The sequence below is a fragment of the Ailuropoda melanoleuca genome, chromosome 3, assembly GCF_002007445.2.
Source record: "Ailuropoda melanoleuca isolate Jingjing chromosome 3, ASM200744v2, whole genome shotgun sequence".
Taxonomy (NCBI): domain Eukaryota; kingdom Metazoa; phylum Chordata; class Mammalia; order Carnivora; family Ursidae; genus Ailuropoda; species Ailuropoda melanoleuca.
In genome coordinates, this window is record NC_048220.1 from 90,070,076 (window position 1) to 90,090,224 (window position 20,149).

Genomic DNA, 20,149 nt, shown 5'->3' on the forward strand with positions numbered 1-20,149 from the left:
CTGTAAAAGTCCGCTATTATCACTAGCTACATGAATATTTTAGAGGCCTCTGATATGCCAAATGTTCTGCTAGGTTCTGGAAAATAATAGTAGCAGGATCGCAAATATTCGTGCAGCTCTTTTCCCTTCCCCAGAGCCTCTCCACTGCCTCGCTCTTCCTTGCATTTGCACGACCATCCCCGTGAGACGGGCAAGTCCTAGATCCCATTTTCCATGTGGAGGGACTGAGGCTAGTGCGTGCCAGGGCCTGGACAAGCGCAGTACACCTAGAGCTGCTGTCCCACTGGTGCCTCACACTGGCCCTAACGCGGGTAGGATTGCCAAGGTCTGCCTCGCCGTTTGCAACCCCGTGATGCTCCCGTTCTCCGAAACACTTCAGGAACACGCCCATATGGGACAGCTGATGTGCTAGCAGCACCTGGCTCGCGCACTGGACAAACATGGACCATGCCTGTGTTTTGTACCTAGCACGGCGCTAATGACACGCTGACCCCCGTCAACTCGCTTCCCCAGCGACCGCCGCTGTGATTGCTGGGCTCACGAGGTTGGCCCGGGTGCCCAGGGATCGNCCGTGATGCTCCCGTTCTCCGAAACACTTCAGGAACACGCCCATATGGGACAGCTGATGTGCTAGCAGCACCCGGCTCGCGCACTGGACAAACATGGACCATGCCTGTGTTTTGTACCTAGCACGGCGCTAATGACACGCTAACCCCCGTCAACTAGCTGGGGAGAACCAAGGCTTCCCCAGTGACCGCCGCTGTGATTGCTGGGCTCACGAGGTTGGCCCGTGTGCCCAGGGATCATTTCTAATCGGTAAAGCAGCACCCAGGGCATCTCCCGAGACGTCATGTGTTGCTGATCTTGCTGTTACTCTGAAACCTCAGGAGAGACTTGATGTCAACAAAATAAATCTTAGTGCCAGCCACTTTTAGCTCATCAGAACTGGCCTTTCACCATAGCTAAACCGAGCTTATTCGCAAAGACCAGGCAGCACATTTGGACCCACACGAGAGTTGTGCTTGTCTTGACAGTTTTTAAATGTTAATTTATTGCTATTATTGGTTTTAAAGAGGATTATCAGGTGACCCTGGGCCAAATTCCCAAGCATTTAGGTCTGTGGATTCCAATTCTCCAGGTCCCCAGCCCTCATTATTGTCTTCCCCGTGCTGAAGCCTGATGTCAGTGGTCTCTGACCACCATATGCTGGGTCTCCTTTGTTGTTTCGTTACCTGCTTGAGGAGAACTGAGTTTGTGACCCTCTTCCCTGACCTCATCCCTGCCCTGACACAGCTCCCATCAAAACACCATTGAAATCTCTATTTAGATTTTCATGAACATTTAGAGGGCCCACAGATGATGGGCATCACAGACTAAGTACTCCCCACCCCAAACTGTAGCCCAAATTCTGTACACGTGCACCTAGAGCATTTCTCTGAGGAGAGCTAACTTTGCACCAGCTTCTCGAAGAGGCCCATGGCCCACAAAAGCTTGAGAGCCTCCAGAGCTTGAGCCTGGTTTCCCAAGGACTCAAATGATGAATGACAAAGACCAGGTGGAAAGTGGGAGGCTGGGGTGGGGAGGGCACCAGCAAGGTGGCCACAAATGAAATCGGAGCTGTGTCTGTCCCTGCCCCCCCCACGGGTCTCCCCGCCCCACGCCCCACGCCCTTGGCCCAGGCTGGGAGCCCCGGTGATGCTGACTGCCGTCTTTGCCCTGCCCAGGCTCCGAGGATTACCGCAGCAGGTTCAGCAGTGAGTGCTTCATGGACCTCGTGTGCCCTGAGAGGTGCCGCTGTGAGGGTACCATCGTGGACTGCTCCAACCAGAAGCTGGCCCGCATCCCAAGCCACCTCCCCGAATACGTCACTGACCTGTAAGTACTACCTACACAGCCACACGCACCCAGTAACCCCGAGCCAGCGAGAGCACGGTCTCCGGGAGGCAGCCCCCTCCCGGCCCAGTCATATGGATGCTCCTTGGCTGGCCTCCACATCCTCAGCAGAGAATATAGACACCTAGGCATCCCTCCCCGCCTCCCGCTGCCGGGAGCAGCTTCCTCAAAAATAAAATCCATTAATCCATTCTACAGATATTCTCTGAACACCCCCCGTGAGCCAGGCGCTGCCCGCTAGGCCCACCAGCTTCCACGGTGCACGAAGCAGACAGTCCTTCCAGGTCCTTATGAAGCTTGCTCTATAACAGAAAGATGGTTAGTAAATAATGGTCAAAGTCGAGAAAACACTAGAATGATGAGATATATCTGAGTCTCCAATGATGCATGCTAACAAAAGGGTGTGCTGGCTTGTCCAGGAGAAGAAGAGCTAAAGAGCTCCCGCCTGGTAGGGGTGAGGGCGTGACCTATGCAGCATGGACAGACCTACGTGTGACTCCGGTCTTGATTTTCCTGTCATCGGGCCAATTGCTTCTCAGACCTCAGTGTCCGATTCTTAGCTGTAAAATGGAGGGGATGGTACCTACCTCCTAGGGCTTTAAGATCAAGCAAGAGAATGCAAGCACGGAATCCGTCCTGACTCATGCACGGACTGAGCCCTGCATAAATGACGGTGGTCTTCATTATTAGTGGTGTTCATGTTAGCGTTCTCTTTGACTTTACACATCGTGGTAGCGCGCGGCCAGGCACAGCCTTCTGGGCCCTCGTGCCCTCCCTGAGTTTTCCCTGGCTCCACTGACCTTGGCTGAATGTGAGGGCCAGGTGGCAACTCAGCTCAGGCCGTGGGGGAGCTGGGGAGGGTTCCATGGAGGGCGGCGGAGGAGGCACCCCCATCCCCGGCTAACCCACCACCTCATCGGCTTGTTTCCCATGTAGGCGACTGAACGACAATGAGATATCTGTTCTCGAGGCCACTGGTATCTTCAAGAAGTTGCCCAACCTGCGGAAAATGTAAGTCAGCCTCAGGCACTTGGCAGCAGCCTCCAGGCCCTGGCCAGGGTCTGTGCTAGAGACTAGAACGGAATGCCAGGGCATCAGCGGCTCCCTCACCCTCTGCCCCAACCCCTCCTAGCCTCTGCCCCTACTACCAGCGTGTATCTGGAAGCAGAACAGTAAGGCACAGCCATACAGAGATAGACCAAAATGAAACTTCACTGTTTGGGTTGTTTTTTTTTCAATGAAAATGTTATTTATTTGAGAGAGAGCAAGAGCGAGCACAAGCAGGGGAGGGGGAGAGGCAGAGGGAGAAGGAGAAGCAGACTCCCCACTGAGCAGGGAGCCTGATGTGGGGCTCGACCCCAGGACCCTGAGATCCTGACCTGAGTCATGAAGGCAGACGCTTAAACAACTGAGCCACGCAGGTGCCCCAAACTTCACTGCTTTTAAACTGCCAGGCATCGTGCAGAGCATGCACTCGGCACCACCCCAACCCTCACGCAGGTGGCCTCTGCTTGTCCTGACCCTCCACACCCAGCATCTACCCCAAGGGGTAGCAAGAGGAACTCAGGTAGGGACCAGCAATGAGACACAGAAATCTAGGGTACGTGTCACTTAAGACTTTTTACAAGGTGACAATTAAAAGTTCTGTTTTTAGACGGCCTCTACAGGGTCCTGTGTCGGTGAGGCACATTAGAGCAGAAATGGTAGATGTCTTGCACACTGGGTTTCAGCCTAGGTGTCTCTGGGCCTGACCAGAGCCTGACCTTAGGCAAAGGGCCCACATGCTTCCATTGGCTTCTCCAGTGCCAACGCTGCCTGTCCTCATAACCCTCTCCCTGACTCCGAGTTTGGGCCAAACAAGAATACTGTGGCTGAGCTAAGGGAGCATTTATCCTGTTCCAGAGGCCTCATTCCCTGCCTCATGTACATCATCTCGTGTAATCCTTGGACACCTGCCTGGTGCTGGCCTCACACTCCCCTTCATGTGGGTGAGGAAGACAGCAGGGCTTCTCTAAGACCACACAGCCGATGACTTGGGTTCATCCATAATCACACCAGCGTGTTCGTCCTGCTTCCACTCATCTTCCCTTCCCGAGAGCCCTCACAGAGGTACCAGCACGGACAGGGGCTCTCCACCCTCTGATTCCCTTCTCCTCGGCCCCTCTCCCTGCTCCCACCCCAGACTCCACACCTCCTGGCCTCAGAGTTGGGTTTGCCTCTGGAACAAAGGAAATACAGTCAAGCCTCATTCTTCACAAATCCCATATTTGCTAATTCACTTATTCACTGAAACCTCCTTGTAATCTCAAAATCAGTATTCACAGTGCTTTCATGCTCATTCGTAGACACGGACAAAACAGCAGAAAATTTGAGTCGTCCCGCAGGCCTGTTCTCAGCTGATACCGAACAAGGCTGCACTCTGATTTCTTGTTTTAGCTCTCGGACTGTAATCAAGTGTCCTTTTCACAGTATGTTTGGGGCCACATCTTTTTTGCACGTTTATGCATTTTGGTGATTTTGCTGTTTAAATGGCCCGATGCATAGTGCTGCTGGGCTGTCCAGCCTTCCAAAGCACAAGAAGGCCGCGGTGTGCCTCGTGGAGAAAACACATGCGTTACATAGCTTTGTTCAGACACGAGTAATGGTGCTACAGGCTGTGAGTCATGGGAATAAATCAACCACATATATTAAATAAGATGTCTTTAAACAGAAACACACATCAGACAAGGTTATGTATTGATCAGCTGGTGAAAATGTGACCAGAGGCTCGCAGGAACCTAACCCTGTGTTTCTCCTAGGAGCCGTGGTTCGGCATTTCCTAATTCAGTTTTCCCCATGACTTTGTCAACTATAACTACCGTGAATAATGAGAACTGACTGTAAACCTTTATTTTTTGTCATGTTCTCCACTCTTCCACCCATCAGTCCCCTGCAGACAAGAAGGAGAAAGACCTTCCCCTGCCCTGGGCTGCTCCTCCCTCTCTCCCTGCCCATAGCCACCACCTTGCCCGTGGCCTCAGTGACTGCTCTGTAATGGGGAGCAGGAGAGAGCACTCTGAAGGGACAGAGGAGAGAGGGTCACACATGGGTCCTGGTGAGGATTGTGGCCGTCTGTGTGGTCAAGCTTCAGAAACCGATCACAGACATCACCCATCACCTGCAAGGAAATGTCCTGTCTAATTCAAACCTGAGAAATGCGTATTGTTTTAAACCTCAAAACAGAAACTTCCATGTGTATGGAGAGAAGGCAGGCATTAAAATGAGTAAGCTGGCCAAGCACATATCTGCATAGTAAACAGGATGAAGCAGTCCTTGCTTCCCTAGAGAAACGTTACCCTCCCGTGTGAGGTGAAACTTACATACTTTGAGTCTCTCTCTCTCATCCTCCCCCTTGTGACAGGGACAGGAGAATAGAGAGCCATTTCTGTGCACCAAGAAAAACAACACAAACACAGTGATAAGTGACCACCAATTCCCAGCCTCAGCATCCAAGCCACAAGAGAGTGGTGGGGACTGTGGCAAAACATGCCCAGTTCTCGCGAAAGAGGTGAAGGTCACTGGGTTTGTCCCGGTGTTTGCTGTGCTACAGTGAAGGTCTGGTCTGCCGAACGTTCCCTGCAGCAGCTGGAAATCCAGGGTGCAGGCAAAGAACAGACCCACATTTGTTCTGAGTTCGGCTCTATCCCCCTCCTGCTGTGGGACCCTAGGAATGTCCTTAGCATCGCTGAGCCTTAGTTACGTTATTTGGATTGGTAAAAAGAAATAAGGCTGAAGAAGTCGATGAAACACATGCCGCTGATTGTGGGCCTGGATGAAAGGTGCTGGAAGACAGAGGAGCACATCTGGGTTGAGTGACCCAGGGTAGCTAGTTACATATTTAAAACAGGATTTGCAAGTTCAGATACTTTCAAGATCCAGAGAGTAGCACAGATGTGGAAAGGAGCTTGATGCATGGTGATAATTAATAATTAATAATAATAATAGCTAGTCACTAACGGTTACTAGACACTTCAGCCTGTGCCAGACCGTACTGATATTAATTCATGTAATTCTCACCAAGAAAAACAAAAAGCTTTGAGATTGTTTCATTTTACGAATAAGGAAGCTGAACACAGAGAGTTAAGTAAGTTATCTGAGATTAAAGATCAAGCCACAGAGCCAGGAGTGGTAGCTGTGCAGATCCGCTAGGGAATGGACGCACGATCTGAAGGCAGTAATTGCATGTGTGTGCACATGTATGTGTGCTGAAATTCACATTCGTAGTACTAGCCAACTGAGCAAATGACCCAAGGGAGCAGATCTGGTCCCAAAGGCCACCAGCTACAGCCACTTATTTAAAAGAACTTGATGGCTGCTCTTGTTAAGTAAAGGGTCTTACCTGGGACCCATCACTGTCCCTACACTCCCATAGAAGTAGTGGGCCAACTGGATCAGAGTAAAGTTAAAGTGTCCAAATCTGCTAAGCTTCCTCAAGGACTGTGAAGTCAGGGCCCTAAGGTTATGCTCTTGACTTTACCCTGACCAGGCGCAGGGGCCGAGGAGGGTGAGCGTGAAGCCAGGTGTTGAAACTCTACTGTGCCTTTACCTGTCCTGTTGGAATAATGAGATCTCCAGGAGTATCACATGTACCAAGGGACGCCCTCCCCCACAAAATGTATGAGCCATTACCCGAAAGGATTATTAGTACTGTGGTAACTTGGGGCAACTTTTCAAATGACGTCACATTCAGACTGTGGCCATGGCCTCTCCCAGGCAGACTTCTAGGTTAGTTCCTACACGGAAGGAGAATCTCGGGCACAGGCTGAAACCTAGCAGCCCTCTAACCAAAATCAGTATACACGGGCGAATTTGTTTGCAGTAGTTGTGTTTTTAATAAGAATTAGTTGCCCACTTTTAAAAATCAAGAGTGTTCACGGAAAAAAAAAAAAATCCAAATTTCTGGCATCTTTTGGAAAATCAGAAGGTCTGGCAAAATGGGGCCAAATGGCTCCAGTTAAGCTGAAGCAAGGAGGAGCTGCCCCCTTAAATAGGCCATGTGCTTTTCTGGTCACTGGGCTTGTGGACTGTGCTATCCCCCCGGACCTGCTTCCTACATTAAGTCACCAGCCTGGACCCTGTGGACATTTGAGCTTGCAACCCCAACTTGAAATAGAATTTCCACCTCGGGGAGGGAGAGGTTCATAAAAAGGGTAGACAGGACTTTCCTGACCTGACAGCATGCCAGAGTGCTTGCTCCATGATGACCCAGTATCCTCAGTTTCTAGAACAAAATCCACTTAGCTCTCTCCCCATTACATTTTCATCTGGGACGGGGCTTTAAACAGGATCGCAGATGCCTCCCTGTTGCCAGAGTGCCTGGGCTGTCTTACAAGCCATGAGCGAGAAGAAGCCCAGGCTTGCCTCCTCAGACTCAGGCTTTCCAGGGGAAGCCAGACAAATCCCCAGCCTCGTTGTTTCTTGGGACAGCCAGCAGCCAGCAGAGGCAGCGGGGGACACACCTGGGTTTGTCGTGGCGCTGCCCCTCTGAACTGCCCCTTGAGCCTGCGTGGGAGTTTCCACGGCTGGGCCCTTTCGAGTGTAAGACCCCATCCTCATCAGAGTCAAAGCCAGGATGAAGCCATATTCCTTCAGGTGCGTCTGTAGAGACAAAAATAGAGAGAGGCCTCCTGAGTGGTCCTGGTTTCATATTTTGGGGTTCCTGGGATCTGGGGCATCTTCAGGAAGATAGCGCTCTGAGAGTAAGAGTTTCTACAAAAGCCCGATGCCCTCGTTTTGCGTGGAGTGCTTGCCCCAAGCTGTCCGTAGTTTCGAGCAGTGCTTTGATGAATGGAGAGACAGCCTCAGCCTGGTCTTCTGGAAAATTCTATCCCCTCCTTTTTTGCTCTCCTTCTGTTTTCCATTCTCCCAGCCTGAGGAAATCCAGTTCACAAACCTTACAGTAATGTGATGTTAATTTTGCTCATTTGAAGAAACAGATGTCAGGAAATGGGAGCCCTCCCCCTTCATGGCTGCTGTAACTCATCTTCATTGCCCACGCTGTGTACTTTAATTCCCCAAGGAGCCTAACTCTCTCGAGCAAAATCCTGCTCCTCCGGCATTCATATGAGTTATAGCTACTGGGAGAGCCTTTCTCTCTCCTCCCACGTCTAATTTGGGGGTAATTTGCAGTCTCCCCTGTGCATCACCTTCATTCCTGGGTTATCCCAGACCAGGACTACCAGGATTTATTTAAAAAACAAACAAACAAACAAACAAACAAACAAATGGGTGAGTTTAAGGAGAGCCAGCAAGGGTGGGGGGCAGAAATCCAGTGAGAGAGTCTCCCAACCCTCTCAGACCTTGGGGGAAGGATGCTGAGCAGTACTGCCCCTGTTTCCTTGGCAGGACAGAATGGGGAGGAGAGCAGGGACATGACAGGAGTGCTGAGGGTACAGACGAGGCACACAGGTGTGGGCACTGCCATGCCTTGCAGGCCCAGGCCCTACCTGGGAAGGAGGCAACAAGCTGGCGTCGAGCCCATGGGTACCCGGTTCCATTGCTTGCTCTGAGCCAGTTGCTGAGGGAAGCTTCACCCCCTGGGTTGCCATGGGTCAGCCCAGAGCTGTGCCAGACGGGTGCATGAGAGAAGCAAAAGCACCAGGGGTTCAGTGTGGTGCTCCAGGACCTGTCGCCGCACCCTCACCTCTCTTCTTCCCAGCAATACAGTGGGCCAGCCCGTCCATCTCTGGTGAGTCCTGGGTCCTAACATCCTCAGTGTGCTTAGAGGGCTAGCAGGCTCCGTCTACACCTGCAGGTTTCGCCGTTCGCAGAACACCATTCCCTGTGCAAGGCATGGACAGGCTCTTTGCTTGGGAGACTGGATACTTCCCCCAGTTTGTATAAACACCACCACTTTCCACTCCATCCATCCTGCCTGGGGTGCATTTCAGGCCTGACCGTTTGGGTGGTCCACGGAGGCTCCCTGCCAAGGAGCACCCTGGGGGACTCACAGTGCCGGTGGCCCTGCAGGAGCTCTCTGGAGGCCTGGCGTATCGTGATCAGGCACCAGAGGGAAAGGCCTTCTCGGAGCTCGGGCGGAATCAGAAAGGGTGACCCGCAAGGCCTGGTAGGACCTAGCTGTTAGAGAACGCAATATCCCAAGCCCTGAATTCTGCAAAGTAGTAACAGAAGGGTGTGAGTGTCCACACCACCAAAGGAACATTCACTTAGGAAAGCGGCAGCTCACCGGAGGACTTCTGATGCACAGAAAGCCTGACCTCAATCCCAGTTCTAGCAGCTGTGTGACTCTGGGCAAGTTAAAGTCTTTGAACCTCAGTCACCTCATCCATAAAACGAGACAACGATAATACACGTCGTACTCTTCTGATCGGCACTGTTTTAAGGCTTTGATGTGATTCTGTGGGCCAGACCGCCATGTGGAACTTCACGCATAATAAGTGCTCAGAAAGTAGTCACTAGAACGTGTCCGTTCGTACCGAGGGTCTCAACGGTCAAGCCGGAAGCTCTACAAACGGCCCACTCCCGCAGAGGGCACGTTTTATATTTTTCTCCGGCCTTCCCCGAGAAGCACTGCTTGGAGAGAATCTCTGTTGAAGGGAGAAAAGCAGTTTGAGAATCGCCATTTTAAATGCGCCCATACCTGGGGCTTAGAAATAAGGATCCCCCTAAAAAGTCGTCGGGCTGCATGCGGCCTGTTTCACATGGTGGCCCCAACCGTGCGGGACTGGGGTCCCTGCTCCACAGCCACAGGTGCTGAAGACCGAACATCAGGGAGCCCCTCCATCCTGTCCTTGGTCCAGGGGGCACCGGAGAGTCCCCCCTGGCTGCAGGGCTCATGATTCCCTGTCTGTATCCTGACCCACTCTGTCCCCTCCTTCTAGAAACCTGAGTAACAATAAGATCAAGGAGGTGAGAGAGGGTGCCTTCGATGGAGCGGCCAGCGTGCAAGAGCTGATGCTGACCGGGAACCAGCTGGAAACGCTGCACGGACGCATGTTCTGGGGCCTCAGCAGCCTCAAGACCCTGTGAGTGCCTGGAGTCTGGGCCAAGGCCTGCGAGGAGGTGGGACGGCAGGGCCATCGGACGGGGAATACGAAGGCTGGCAGGCAGCTCCTGAGCCTGGGTCCTGTCCTGACAAGCTGAGTCCCTTCCTTCCTGGAGCCAGAGAGGCGCTAGACATTTCCCAGCCCTCGATGGGAAAGAACTTAGCATGCTCAGCACCCCCAGCACACACACTGAAAGGTACTTGCCCCAAGGCGTACACGTAGATATTCTGATGCTGGAAATGTGCTGAGAGAGGCACACACACGTACCCACTTAGACGTAGACACATATACTATATATAAAAATGACACGCAGGCGGCATGCAGATAAGCACATACACACACAAGCACACACACGAGCTGACGGCCCACAGCCACGTCTCTACTCTCCTTTCTCCTCCCGGAAATATACATGCAGACACTGACCACCATACAGTATTCACGCGTACCCACAGGCACTCCTGACGCCCGTGTTTACTGGACGTAAAAGCTGTGCAGACAAGAGTGTACACCCACGTTCAGAGGTAGCCACGGTGGGCCCCGCACCCTGCTGTCAGAGAACAAACCTCAGCAGCACGACTGGTCTGGGCCTGGATTTGGCAAAAACATCCCACCTACACGCACACGCACACACACCCTGTGGCTATGTGGTGGGGACACAATAACACCTGTGCCCTCTCATCCCCACCCCTCTCCTTGCAGGATGCTGAGGAGTAACCTGATCAACTGTGTGAGCAATGACACATTTGCTGGCCTGAGTTCAGTGAGGCTGCTGTCCCTCTATGACAATCGGATCACCACCATCACCCCTGGAGCCTTCACCACCCTTGTCTCCCTGTCTACTATGTAAGTCCTCCTGGGCCACTGCACACTGACTCTGGGCTCCTCCCCTGCACACCTCTCCCCAGCAGCTCCCTACTATGTTTGGCCAAGATCACCTACCCATCTGTCAACTTAATAACCATTTGCTGGGCTCCCTCCATGTGCCAGGCACCATCTAGGTGCTGAGGATTCACAGAACGGTCCCTCCTTCCTGCAGCTCACAGCATAGTGAATTACCACAGAAGGGAGGTCCACGGTGATATGAAAGCCCAACATAGGCTTGGTCAAAGAACACTGGAGCTGTGTTCTTGAAGGTGAGTGGGAGTTAGCTTGTTCAAGAAAGTAGGAAGTACATTTCTGTCTATTGGAAGAACATGTGCAAAAGCCCTGTGGTGAGTTTTTGCAGAGCAGATGTGCAAAACTGAGCAAAGTCCAACGTGGTCATAACACATAGTAAGCAAAGATGAGGTCTAAGGCAAGGCAGGAGGGAGGCCAGGGCCAGCCTATAGGCCTGCCATGGACTATTTTGGTCTTCATCCAAAACATGTCAGGAAGCCACTGAAGGTTTGTTTGGTTTTTTTTTAACGTTTTTTTTTTTTAATTATGTTAGTCACCATACAGTACATCCCTGGTTTCTGATGTAAAGTTCGATGATTCATTAGTTGCGTATAACACCCAGTGCACCATGCAATACGTGCCCTCCTTACTACCCGACACCAGTTTATCCTATTCCCCCACCTCCCTCCCCCCCTGAAGCCCGCAGTTTGTTTCTCAGAGTTTGTAGTCTCTCATGCTTCATTCCCCCTTCTGAAGGTTTTAAGCAGACCAGTGACATGATCCCACAGAGGGTTTTAACTGATGTCACTGGCCGCTTAAATACGTGTGTCAGAACCAGAAGTAGAACCTGGCCTTCTGGACGCCCAAATGAGTGCTGCTGCGCAGATAATTACTGTGTTGGTAAGGGAGGCTTTAGAGTAGCAAAGCGATGGGCTCTAGAGCAAATTTCCTGGGTTCAGACCCTGGCTTTACCTCTTATTAGCTGTGTGACCTTAGAAGTTCCTTCATCTCTCCATGTTTCAATTGTTCCTTCTTTATAATCCATCTCATAGGATTGTTATGAGGATTGAATCCATTAATATTTATAAAACGCACAGGAGGGGCCTGAGATATAGAAAGTACTCAACACATGTTAGCCTTTATGGTTGCACATAGTACTTCCACGTGGCTCCGTTAACCTTAGTTGCTGGTCCGTTCTTCTCTCTTTCCTTCCCCAATGACTCTTTGTGTTTTTTTGTTTTGTTTTGTTTTGAATAATATTTTATTATGTTAGTCACCATACAGTACATCCCCGGTTTTTGATGTAAAGTTCCATGATTCATTATTTGCGTATAACACCCAGTGCTCCATGCAATACATGCCCTCCTTACTACCCATCACCGGCCTATCCCAATCCCCCACCCCCCTCCCCTCTGAAGTCCTCAGTTTATTTCCCAGAGTCCATAGTCTCTCGTGGTTCATTCCCCCTTCTGTTTATTCCCCCTTCATTCTTCCCTTCCTTCTCCTACCGATCTCCCTGCTATGTCTTATGTTCCATAAATGAGTGAAACCATATGATAATTGTCTTCCTCTGCTTGACTTATTTCATTTAGCATTATCTCCTCCAGTCCCGTCCATGTTGCTGCAAATGTTGGGTAATCGTTCTTTCTGATGGCTGAGTAATATTCCATTGTATCTATGGACCACATCTTTATCCATTCATCTGTTGAAGGACATCTCGGCTCCTTCCACGATTTAGCTATTGTGGACAATGCTGCTATGAACATTGGGGTGCATATGGCCCTTCTCTTCACTACGTCTGTATCTTTGGGGTAAATACCTAGTAGTGCAATGTCTGGATCATAGGGTAGCTCAATTTTTAACTTTTTAAGGGACCTCCACACTGTTTTCCAAAGTGGCTGTACCAACTTGCATTCCCACCAACAGTGTAAGAGGGATCCCCTTTCTCCACATCCTCTCCAACATTTGTTGTTTCCTGCCTTGCCCATTTTTGCCATTCTAACTGGCGTAAGGTGGTATCTCAGTGTGGTTTTGATTTGAATTTCCCTGATGGCTAATGATNGTGGGCTGCCTCTTAGTTTTTTTGACTGTTTCCTTGGCTGTGCAGAAGCTTTTTATCTTGATGAAGTCCCACAAAGTTCATTTTATCTTTTGTTTCTCTTGCCTTTGGAGATGTGTCATGAAAAAAGTTGCTGTGGCCGATGTCAGAGAGGTTACAACCTAGGTTCTCCTCTATGATTTTGATGGATTCCTGTCTCACATCAGGTCTTTCATCCATTTGGAGTTTACCTTTGTGTATGGTGTGAGAGAATGACTCTTTGGAAGAAGGAAGAGAAAGACTTTTGGTTGCATCTCCTGTTGCTGCCTATTGTTCCCATATGCACACCTCACTGGGAATACAGGCCAAATTATAGATGTCCTAAAGGGCCCACACCATCTGGTCCCTCCTAACCTCCCTCCAGGCCACCTCCCGCCCCAGTGTCCCAGACCCACTCCCACTATCTGGAACATCCTTCCCCCAGCCCCCCTCCTCCTTCCCTTCTTTGCTCAAGTGTGGGTTGCCTCACCCCGCTCTGCCCCCGTGCCATGCCCCCCAGTCCTCAGCCCGGCCCTCCTGACCATTTCCCCAGCACGGACCATTTCCTAATAGACTGTACAACCGACATTTGCGTGGTTGATTCCATGCTGTCTGCCTCCCATCAGCTGGAATGGAAGCTCCAGAAGGACAGGGATGTGCAGCTGTTTCATGCACTGCTAACCCGCAATGCCTGTATCTGTGCCTGGCACTAAGTGAGTGCCTGTTATGTAGCCGGTGAATCAGTGCGTGAATGGAATGCATGAATGACAGCAGACGGTGGGCAGAGGGAGGAACTGGCACCTGCAGGTTGATTTGCTTCAGCTCACTCTTTACCCCTCCTGTGTGCCTCCACACTGAGAATCCAAAGACACAAAAGATGCCCAGAGGGGTGGAGTCACAAAGCATTCGGGGAACCAGCTTTGACACAAAAGGAAACTTGCCTGACTTGGCACAGCTGCTGAACGTCAGCGTCAGGATTCAAACCCGGGATGCCTGACTCCCGAGCTCTTAATTGTCCTGTCATACCACAGCCACTCAGGGCTGTCTGGCCTCTTATGTAACCTCCCTAAGCTTTACTTGCCTCCTGTGTGACATGAGAATAATGTCCGCTCCATCCTCGGGCTTATGAAGTGTTGAGCCTGGTTCCAGTCCTCTAGGCAACACTCAGACCCACAGCTGCTCTCCCCTCCTCCTTCCACCAGTCCAGTCACTGCATTCCCCAGATATAGATACAGTGGCAATGCTGATGCCACGCAGGACCCCGGAGATGCGGGACACACAGACGGGTCTGATGCCCACCCTGGAGGAGCCGAGAGTCTAAGGAGGGAGGCAGACATTGCGCGGCCGGTACAAGCTCTGTGGGTGCTGTGCAGGCCACGCGGGTGAATGAGGGAGAAGACTGGGACAGGTACAGCTCCTCACTTCCCTTTAGGAGAGGGGCCGTCTGAGCCAGGACTGAAGGGGGAGGAGGAGGAGGCCGCCAGGCAGACAGTAGAGAGAGTCATGCCAGGTGGGGGACTAGGCACTAAGTATAAGAGAATCGTGCTGAGGGATTGAAGACAGTCCACAGCTGGAGCTCAGGGGAGAAGGGGGGGCGTGGCAGGAAACCATGGTCATGTCCATCCGCAGAGGTCCAGAATGAGACCCTTGCAAAGACCGCCTCTGGATTCTAGAAGAGAGTCTGCATTTCCTTTCCTGGACCTCCTTCTCCTTCCTGGAACCCAGAGCAGACCCCCCTGGAGAGCTGGGCCTTAGGGCTGCAGCCCTGGATCCTGAGGCCAGCTTCCACAGTAGAGAGGTAGGTGCTAACCACTCAGAGAGGGCCCTTCTTTCCTCCCAGAAACCTCCTGTCCAACCCCTTCAACTGCAACTGCCACCTGGCCTGGCTGGGCAAATGGCTGAGGAAGAGGAGGGTCGTGAGTGGGAACCCCCGGTGCCAAAAGCCGTTCTTCCTCAAGGAGATCCCCATCCAGGATGTGGCCATCCAGGACTTCACCTGTGAAGGTGAGGAGGCTGGGGGCCGGGCGGAGGGGCAGGAACTGGGAAGGCAAGAAACATACGAGAGAGGAGAGGTGCAGCAGGGAACTAGCAGTCAGGATGCCCTGAGATCTGACACTGCTCTGCCCTCTGGCATGCAGGTGTGGCTCTGACGGGCTCTGCAGCTCTGTTGCTAGCCCTATGGCTCCCTCATGCAAACATGTTACTTCTATCAGAAATGTGTCATAATATACTGATTTTTAAAACAAGACACCTTATGGCTATCTATGAGAATGCTGTTTACTAAATGTCCTAACCTATCATAACTACAGTGGGATCGGTGCCCATTAGATGGTGAGGCACCCTTGTGCAGTACGCAACCTACACAACTGTGTATGAGAGTCCTGGCCTTCGGTGTTCCTGTCTGTGTCATGAGACTCAGTGTATCCTAAGAAACAGGCTTCAGGAAGGGCTCCTGGAAAATTTCTGTCACTGGCTGGGGGGGGGTTATGAATACCTGGAGGTCCGAGGCTTTGAGTGTCAGGATTCCAAAGGGCATATTTACATAAATTCAAGCCAGCACAATTTTTACTTGGTCAGCTATAGCTTATCTAGAGAAAAATTAACTAGTTTGTAGATTAACTGAGGTCAAGGTAAAATGGGGCCTGGGGGCACATTTACCACCCCCAGAGGGATTGTGACAGTGGAAGGAATGGAGAAACGAGGAGAAAGAGGGAGTAAACAGGGCTCTCCCCCTACCCTGGACCCTCCTTCAGTCAGTTTGGCTTATTCCTGATTTGGTTCACAGTAACCGCTTCCGTTTCTAATACTCTGGTTAATCAAGTTTTTGAAGTGTTCGTTTTATGTTGAACATGTTAGAAGATGGTGGCCCTTTTCCCAGATCCAGGCATACGTTCTTTCCCCTTTACCCATGAAGGAGACCAGCAGGCTCCTTATTTCTGGTTCTGGCTCAGAGTGGAGGGCTTCCCTTTCCTGAAGATGGCTTGGTCCCTGGCACCCAGCCTCGTTCCTCTGCCCCGTCCCCTCCCCATCCCCCAGAGAAGTTCGTGTCCCCCCATGCTCACTCAGGGACTGTCCACAGGCAATGACGAGAGTAGCTGCCAGCTGGGCCCACGCTGCCCCGAGCAGTGCACCTGTGTGGAGACGGTGGTCCGGTGCAGCAACAGGGGGCTACACGCCCTCCCCAAAGGCATTCCCAAGGACGTGACTGAACTGTAAGTACTCCCACCCTCTAATCCCACCACCACCAGCGTCCACCACGCTTTATCTCTAGTGTCCCCTGCACAACTGCCTGGGGTGCCCTTCCTTGAGTGGACCCCAACTCATGGCAGCAGAGCCTCAGCCTAAGGGTCGGGCAGCAGCTTAGACGTGGGAACAAGAAGCACACTCCCCAGGGCCCCTGCCCGGCAGGTGGCGACTCCCTGGCCCTCCGAGTACAAGGGGGAGGGTCACCATCTTGTTTTCTAGATCCCCAGGAGCCCCCTGCTCTGTACTCCGCCTTCCATATTCCCCAGCAGCCTCTCAGTCTGACACCAGAAACAAACATGGCCCAACATGATCCTGTCCCCTGTACAGCTGCCCATGCTGCAGATGAAATCTCAGCCCCGAGTCCTGCTCGCACTCCACCCAGGAGCCGTCAGACCCCCAGCCCGGGCCCCCCACACGATTCCTTGGGGCTGCTCCTGCCCCAGAAGCTCCCACTTCCACAGAAGAGATCGCCTTCCCTTCCCAAAGCACTCTTAATGTTGTGGAAGAAGCTGTCTTTCGGCCCTGCTGGAAAGCTCAGCCAGTCCACAGGCAGGGAGGCGTCTCTGGAATGGCCTGGAATGGCCGGGAGCGGCGCGGCCGGGGCCGGGTGGGCAGCCACACCAGCACAGCCCCTTCCTGCTTACGTTCGGTGGATCATTCACTCAGCACCTGTCTGTTGAGTGCCTGGTGTGTCAGGTTCCTCTGCTTATGCTGGGGAGACCCCCACCCACGTGGGGCCCCCAGTTCGCTGGTGAAGGGAGACGTAAGTTCCACTGTCTCAGCAGCACGTGCGAGATGACAGCTATGACAGTGCCACAAGAGAGGACGAGGTCGCTGTGACACCCTAGAGTAGTGGGGCTTCCCTTGGGCGTGGAGATCAGAGAAAATGTCTCTGCAGAGGTGAGGCCTGAAGGGTGAGGAGCAGATCAGGAGCAGGGGAGGAGGGCGGGCGCCCCACACACCCCAGGGCAGTTGGTGCAGGTTGTGGCGGGCGGAGCCAGGTGGGGTGTGACTGGGACTCAGTGCCACCCCCATCCGCATCGCAAGCTGCCGCGGTCTCCCTGGACCCCAGGCACGCGCCTTCCTCTGGGACAGCTTTGCATGCACCCTGCCCTCAGACACAAGGGGCAGAATTGACCGAGACACCAGCAGGGACTGTGCCTGTGACTGGCTCTGCCAGGGCTTCCCAGGGGGGACCCTGAGTGGGGCACTGACTTAGAATAGCAGGTCAGTTCCTGGCTGTCTGTTGTGGCTCCTGGCATCTCCTGACACTCAGGGAGGCTGGAACCCGGGCCGCCCGTGCCAGGAAAGGAAGGAAGGAAGGTCCTGATAGAACTAAAACATCCACGATGGCCTTGCATTTGGGCTCTGGCTGTGCTGCCGGAGGTTGGCACGGGCACTGCCGCATGGCGCCACCAGCCCCGGGCCCTTCCCTCTGCCTCCAGTGCCGGGGGGGGGGGGCTGCAGAAATGACCCAGGTGCTCGCCTCCTTCCTGGGCCAACTCAGTGCCAAGTGACACATGCCAAAGAGAAGAAAGTGCCATGAAAACAGGCCTGTGGATGCTTTTCCCCAAAGCTCACGAAATTGAGATTGAAATAGCAAAGATAATTGGCGGTAATGATAAAGTAAACTCCAGAGCTTGGGAAGACCCGATTTCCTGCTTCGGAAGTGATGGCGCTCCCCTCAGCCAGACTGGTTTCCAAAGCACACCCAGGATGGCAGCCCTCACCTCCGAGTCCAGACCATCTCCCGGAGGGAGAGGAGGAGGAGTATCTGGGGAGGGCTCCGGGGAGGGGAAAGCAGGGAAATTGATGCCAGAGAAAGTGAAAGCTGACAGGCCCAGAAAGCAGTGGCTTGGAGGCCTTCGGTTCAAGGACCAGATTCAGTGTTTGGATCCAGCGCTGGCTTCCCAACTCCCTCAGGCATCATTAGTGGTCTCAGGCAGAGCTGCCAGCATACGAAACAAAATTAAGTTTAATTCACTGAAAAGGAAAAAAAAAAAAAAACACAACAACCAAAGTTCCATAGCATTTCTCCAAAGGGAGGGTGAGGGAGCCTACCGCAGGCATGAGCAAGCAAGGCGGTAGTACAGGCGGGACGTGAGTTTTCCTCCGTCAGCCCTCTGCAAACCCCCAGTCTGCTCTCCTCTTGGGTGAGGGGCCACCTGAGGTCTTCGGCTCTCACCCTTGCTGGTTCAAGCAGTCCCTGAGGTAGGCGGCCATCCCCCTGGCTCTCTCAATGCTGAGACTACTCCCCAAGCCTCATCTCCAGTTAGCAGCCAGTCAGGATCAGAAGGCAGCTTGGGCTGACCCCAGATCACATGCTCTTGTCCCCTACCCCGAAAGTTCTTAAATTTGGGGTCTCAGGACGCCTTTAGGTTTTTTAAAAGCAATGAGGACTCTATTTTGTTTATGTGGTTATAGCTATTGATATTTACCATATTGGAAACTACTGAGAAATTTTTTTTGAATATGTTTATTAGTCCATTTAGAAATAATAATTTACTCGTTACATGTTTATATAAACAGCAAACTTCTATGAAAAACAAACCAAAAAAAATTCAACTGAGAAGAGTGACATTTTTACAAACGTGGTAGAAAGCACCTGGATTTTCATAACCACCTCAGTATTCCCTCTGTCGTGATATGACGTTTTGGGTCAAGTACAAGAAAATCTGGCTTCACATAGACGTGTAGTTGGAAAAGGGAGAATTGTAATAGCCCTTCCAGATAATTGTGGTTATTCTTCTTTGATGATATACCAAAAATCACATGATGGTGGTTTCTTAAAGGCTGGTCGTTGTGTGGAACCCAAAACCACATCCGCGGACTTTCTGTGCTCTGTTACTTGAATGGAAGTTTCCCCCATGAATGACCTTGTAGGAGTGTGCACTGGTATTTGGTTCACTGAGTTATGCAGACCTTTCCAACGTTGGCACACTGCATTCCGCAGTATCGAAAATGTCATAGCCAGTACCATCGCCACGGATCCCCTCAGAAACGTCTCCCAATAAAGGAGTACTGCTCAGTGTAGCAGTTACAAGTTTTCTAAGCTTTTAATTTTTGCTTGGAAGCAAGCTTGAATTTTATCAGGGCCAATAAGTACCATTAGTTGTTTTCCTGGAAGTGACAGGTTTACTGCATTTACTTTTGAGACATCTTCTAAATACCCATCCCAGAATAACCTGTTTGCTAGTCATTCTTCTAAGCAGAAATGGTGTTTTATGGAAGAAAATTTTTAAAAATGGCTAATTCAGCTTGTACCTCAGTGACACCGGAGCTTTTTCTCCAGAAAGCCAAAGCCAAATACGTTATGCATGTTTCCCATTTTGCCACGCAGAATATTAAAAAGATGTGTACTTGGGAGTTGATATTCAATGCAATTAATAATTTTTCACTGCTTCATGGAGGGCATTCTCAAGTGAAACTGGCTTTTTTTTTCCCCCCCTGCATGTACTTGAAGGGGAAGAATATAGTGGCCACTGTTACCATGTGGTACCACGGCCTTGATTCATACTAAGGTGCCAGCCATTTTCCTCACACAGTACAAATGGAAAACAGTGTTCTACTGTAATCAAAAAAGTAGTTCTAGTCTCACAGAGCCCTGAAAAAGTCTAGAGGAGCCCCAGAGGCCCGTGGACCACACTTTAAGGACCTCTCAGGTAATTACACACTGGCAGGCAAACAGTCCAGACCCCCGCTAGAAGTGAACACTAAGGTCCTGATTTAGAAGCAAGCCTACAAAAGCTGAGAGAGAGCCGAGCAGAAGCAGACATGTCAGCCCCCCGAGGTACATGACAAAAATTCAGTCTGCAAAGGTAGGCACCTGTCTGCTTCAGGAAAGTTCTGTTCTTGCTGGGCCATGAGCCTCATAGACTCAGGCTTGCTATTCTGGAAGAACTAAAACGTGAACATCTCTTTGCATGCATTTAAGGGAATGTTTATTCACATCAAACCTTCCTGATTCTGGAAACAAACCCTGTAAGTCCACATCTTCCTGAGGGCTTGGGAG

General features: G+C 51.6%; 1 protein-coding gene across 2 annotated transcripts in view; it reads left to right on the plus strand.

Annotated features, from left to right (window-relative positions):
- Positions 1-20,149, plus strand: part of SLIT3 (slit guidance ligand 3) — a 598,007-nt gene that overhangs the window by 523,717 nt on the left and 54,141 nt on the right. For both annotated transcript variants that reach the window (XM_034656754.1, XM_034656755.1), the window contains 6 exons: positions 1,725-1,875; positions 2,830-2,904; positions 9,774-9,917; positions 10,638-10,781; positions 14,732-14,895; positions 15,971-16,103. In XM_034656754.1, the coding sequence (XP_034512645.1) occupies positions 1,725-1,875; positions 2,830-2,904; positions 9,774-9,917; positions 10,638-10,781; positions 14,732-14,895; positions 15,971-16,103 (811 nt within the window). The remainder of the gene's footprint in view (positions 1-1,724; positions 1,876-2,829; positions 2,905-9,773; positions 9,918-10,637; positions 10,782-14,731; positions 14,896-15,970; positions 16,104-20,149) is intronic.